General features: G+C 53.6%; 1 protein-coding gene across 1 annotated transcript; it reads left to right on the top strand.

Moving 5' to 3' along the window:
- Positions 1-251: 251 nt before the first annotated feature.
- On the top strand, positions 252-4,157 carry TMED9 (transmembrane p24 trafficking protein 9). The gene is made up of 5 exons (XM_014834918.3): positions 252-840; positions 1,010-1,110; positions 1,713-1,838; positions 2,200-2,346; positions 3,300-4,157. Exons 1-5 carry the CDS (start codon positions 657-659, stop codon positions 3,447-3,449), a joined length of 708 nt encoding a protein of 235 aa, XP_014690404.1. The 5' UTR covers positions 252-656; the 3' UTR covers positions 3,450-4,157.
- Positions 4,158-4,862: the final 705 nt, after the last annotated feature.

Below are 4,862 nucleotides of genomic sequence, written 5' to 3'. Positions count from 1 at the left end.
CACCAATATCCCTTTACCTGCAGGTCACTGGGACACAGAAGCCCGGTCCGGAGACGAGCCATCATGGCCAGAATCCGGCAGCAAAGCCTGCGTGGATGAGTGTGTGGTGGTGTGAAAGTATATAGACCAGATTTAATAGTGGATGGGGCCTGGGGGAACGAGGGGTGGTCCGCGTGGCAAAGAAGAGGTAAGGGGAGGCCATGGCTTTTTTCTTTTTGGTATTTTTTTCCCGAAGATAAATTCCTGCATTGTTTGCGTCATTTTTCTCAAAGTTCAATTTTTTAAAATAGAAGCAAACCAAGTGGTAGATGCTATGCCGAGGAAAGTCGGGGATCCTCGGTTCGAATCCTGTTCTGCTCATTATTCGCTCCGCCGGCTCAAACAAACTGCGTTACTTTCATCATCTGTAAAAAGCTGATAATCATCAACAGTCACCGGGCCTCGACGAAGGTCAACGGAAAGAATCTTTCAATTCTGGGGCCCCAATTCGGTCCCAGGTAGAAGCCGCGCCCCAATCAGGTACTGCCGCGCCGCGGCCGCGGGGCATCTCGGGACTTGTAGTCCACTCTGCGGAACTCGCTGTCCCGACACGCCCCACGGCGGCGGCTGGGCTACGTGGCGCGGTCGGCTGCGGCTGCGCGAGCAGGTGGGGCAAGATGGCTGCGGAGCAGGGCGTGCTGTTCGTCGGGCCCTGGCCCGGAGCGGGACTGGGCAGGGTGATTCGGGCCCTCCTGCTGCTGCTGTGTTTTGCGGCCCGCGGAGGCACGCTTTATTTCCACATCGGGGAGACGGAGAAGAAGTGCTTTATTGAGGAGATTCCGGACGAGACCATGGTTATAGGTGCGGGGGGAGGGGGAGAGTTTGGAACCAGACCGAAGTCTTGGGGCGGAGGGTGCGGGAGAGTCAGCCGTCCAGAGCCCCGGGCAGCTGGCCGCCCGGTGCCCTGGCGGCCGCGGACTCAGCGCTCCCTCGCGCTTCTCTGACCTGGGCTCTCCCCGCTTCCCTCTAGGAAACTACCGGACGCAACTGTATGACAAACAGCGGGAAGAGTACCAGCCGGCTACCCCCGGGCTTGGCATGTTCGTGGAGGTGAAGGACCCAGAGGACAAGGTGAGCCGGCCCCTTAGCCCCGCCGAGCCCTCTGCTGTGCACTTCAGCGCCAGACTCAGCAGGCTCTGGTACCTCCGCTCCTAGTTTCCACATCTGCTAAACTGGTAAAAACAGTTGGTGTGAGAAGATCCCGGATTTTCACTCCAGCCCAAAGTTGGGCTGCTGCAGTGTTAGCTAGCTGCTCCTCTCAACTTCTCACTGCTGCATGATTCCGCCAAGTCAGATACCTTCCCCGAGCCATTTTCCTCGTCTGTGAAATGGAAATTCATCTATCTTATAGGTGTGATGAGTGGATTAATTGTGGTGCTGGGAATCAATGAGTTTTGTCAATTCTAAATCTGTGACAGCTAGACTTCAGGATTTCACAGAATAGCGTACTTTCGGAAAAGAATGAGCAGCTTTTAATTTTGACAAAGACGTAGCTGTCACCTTCCATTTAAAAAAAGAATCACACCAAAAGAGTTGAAAGGGCATGAGCTATGAATAAAGGAAAGCTCTTCCCAAAAGCGGTCACATGTCAACCTAATGTCATACTCTTCACCCCTGCCCCAAATAGTTCTCAGACAAGCTACGTAATACTCACTGAAGCCCCTTCTCTCCAGGTGATCCTGGCCCGGCAGTATGGCTCTGAAGGCAGGTTCACTTTCACCTCTCATACTCCTGGTGAGCACCAGATCTGTCTGCACTCCAATTCCACCAAGTTCTCCCTCTTTGCTGGAGGCATGCTGGTAAGTGGACCCAGTGTCACTCCTGGCTGTCAGCCTCTAGCCCCTGGTCAGGCTGGGGACTGGTGGTGCTGTGGATGTGCAATGAGTGTGTCGGATTCTGTGTCACCTAACAAGACTGGGTTTCCAGTGAACATGTAGGGCATGTTTGCTGAGTTCTTTTTATATGCCTTGGTCAGACCATCAGCCAAGGCTCATTCTTGCTGGTGTGCCTGGAGCCCCATAGGGCTAGACACTGAGGAGGCTTCAGTCAGTGTTGGCTAAATGAACAAATGAAGGAAGGTGGGGGGACCAGCTGTCAGTCCCTGGCAGGAAGATGGAGCAGAGCTGCCTGATTCTCCTTAATTTCCCTAACTGTCCCCAGAGAGTTCACCTGGACATCCAGGTGGGTGAACATGCCAACGACTATGCAGAAATTGCTGCCAAAGACAAATTGAGTGAGTTGCAGCTACGAGTGCGACAACTGGTGGAGCAAGTGGAGCAGATCCAGAAAGAGCAAAACTACCAGCGGGTAAGAGGTTGGGCCAGGAGTGGTGGGCTTCTTCCCAGAAGCTGCCCACTGACTCACCCAGGAGCTGCATGTCAGATTCATTATGAAACCCAAGGGACTTACTTGTCTGAGCTGCATTGCAAGTCTAAAAGGTGGGATGATTGTTACTAACTCTACTTTGTAATTGGAGAGAGACAGGCTCTTAAGAGGCTGTCTTTGCTGTAAATCACACAGTTACACATACACAGTGGCAGAGTGGAAATTGATACCAGTACCTTGGCTGCTGTTTGCATGGCTCCAGGTGCTCCCAGGACCAGGTGTTTCAAACTCACCTGTGTCCAGGAGCCAGGCAGGTACAGTGAGTGAATCTGAGATCTTAAGGACTGGTAGGACAGTGACCTATCTAACCTCAGTTGATTGTCAGCTGAGGGCTGCCTTGCAGAAATGGTAGACCTGGGTTTGAAGAGGAGCTAGACGTCCAGGTTTTTAATGTGAAATTTCCAGGGTTTTAAATGTTGGCAAAACATTGTGTGAGCCAAACAAAACCCACGTATGGGCCAGATCCATCCCCTGGCCCACCAATTTGCAACCTGTGCCTACAGTCTTCAAGGAGCAATTTGGGATACCTGGGCAGTGGGCTCAGAGCAAGTCCACTCCCGAGTGCTTCAGGACAATTCTAGCAGGTGGCATGATACTACAACTACTTTACCTCTCCCCTAGGCTCCAGGGTAGGACCCAGTGAGGGCTGTGTCTGACAGGTGAGCAAACAGACTTAGGAGAAATGAGCAGGTTGCCTGAGGTCATCTAGTTGGTGAGGATGATACAGTCCCCAGGTGGGGTGGCTCTTTGCAGGCGGAACCTGGGCAAAGCCGGTTGGCCCTGAGGCATCCTCCGGGGAGGGAACCCTGCAGTTCTAACAGCCCCAGGTGGGGCCCAGCCAACTCAGGCTCCTCTTCCTTTCTCCTCTCCCACAGTGGCGAGAGGAGCGCTTCCGGCAGACCAGCGAGAGCACCAACCAGCGAGTGCTATGGTGGTCCATTCTGCAGACCCTCATCCTCGTAGCCATCGGCGTCTGGCAGATGCGACACCTCAAGAGCTTCTTTGAAGCCAAGAAACTCGTGTAGCCATCCCAGACCTCACAGGCCATCCTTCCTCTCAGGCTGGGGGAGAAAGGGCCTCGTGGAACTGATTTCTCTTTGGCAGGAGGGCTGGTTCCCAGCCATGGATGTTCTGGAGGGGAGAGGGGCCACAGGCACTCCAGGCTCAAGATGAGGGCAGCAGCTTGGCTGGCTACTACTGAGCAGGTGGTGGGGCAAATGCCTGCCCTCTCCCCTGGGCTCTAGCCTTTTGCAGTAATCACCCAGGGGCTGGTGAAGCCACTGGGAACCCCATTGGCACCTCAGAATCACAGTGTTACTGATCAGGGACGTGAGGCTGTCATCTGGGTGGCTGTGGGGAGGGGAGCGGGTGGGCAAGCCAGTCTTCCTTTGCTACCTGGGGATTGGGGGCATGTTGAGGTGCAGCTGTGATTCCCTGCCACCCTCGGAACCTCACTGTGCCCGCCTTGGGTCTAGACCCAGCCCGCTGATCCAGGGTGTGTGTGTCACTTGAGGTTGGGGTGGAGGGGGTTGCAGTGTGGGAGAGTGCCCCTGAGGTTGACCCTGGGTTCTTCACATGGTTGTCCTTTTTGGGGCTCAAGGAACTGGGGTCAGGCCAAGCAGAGGCCTTGGTGCTGGTTGGGGACGGGGCCTGCAGAGTCTTAGTTACTGGTTTCATTTTCGATAAGTCTAGGTTTGTTACATTGGTTTCCCAATAAAAAAAATTGACTTCTTGTCCAGTGTAAAGTTACTCTACTATCAGTGAGCATAACACTGCAAGGTGCTTCAGGGAATGTCAGTTCTCCCAGTGGGCAAAGCATTTCACGTTCCGAGATGAACACCCACCTGTGAACCTCATTCTTTCCATCCTCTCCATACCTTCCTGCGGCAGGTATGAAGGTATGTTTTGCGAAGACAATCCAACAAGTAAGTTGGGTACCTCAAATCCACATTTCCTCTGCACCAGCTCCCTTATGAAGTGCTGTCCTGCTTTTCCAGAGTAGGTGGACCGAATTGTCATGGTGCTGCAAGGAAGTGCCTCATTAGGGGAGGTAGTGTGCATTCAACAGAGGAATGCTGCAGGTGTGGGAAGGACAAATCCCTGGGCTGGCGGGGATGAGGATACTGATGAGCTTAACCAATAGCACGGGTTTTCAGCAAGGCCCTTGAAGGAGAGGAAGGATTCTGAGGAAAGAAGGCAGGGCGGGAGTGGTTGGGGGAAGCAGAGGCAAACCGTTGGTATACAGGTGGATGGGCACGGTTGCAGCTGGAGGTGTGTGTGTGTTGTAGGGGGGTGGGGGGCAGGGTGAGAAAGCTGGAAAGGAAGGTTGGTTAGAGTTAGAAGAGCCTTGAGCTCCAGGTAAGAGATTTGGACATTATCCACTGTTCAAATTTGAGAAGACCCCGAATGTAAAATTTGATGGAAGGTTAATCCAGCAG

The sequence above is a fragment of the Equus asinus genome, chromosome 9, assembly GCF_041296235.1.
Source record: "Equus asinus isolate D_3611 breed Donkey chromosome 9, EquAss-T2T_v2, whole genome shotgun sequence".
Lineage (NCBI taxonomy): Eukaryota > Metazoa > Chordata > Mammalia > Perissodactyla > Equidae > Equus > Equus asinus.
The sequence above is the reverse complement of the archived record's forward strand: the minus strand, read 5'-3'. Positions and strand labels throughout refer to the sequence as shown.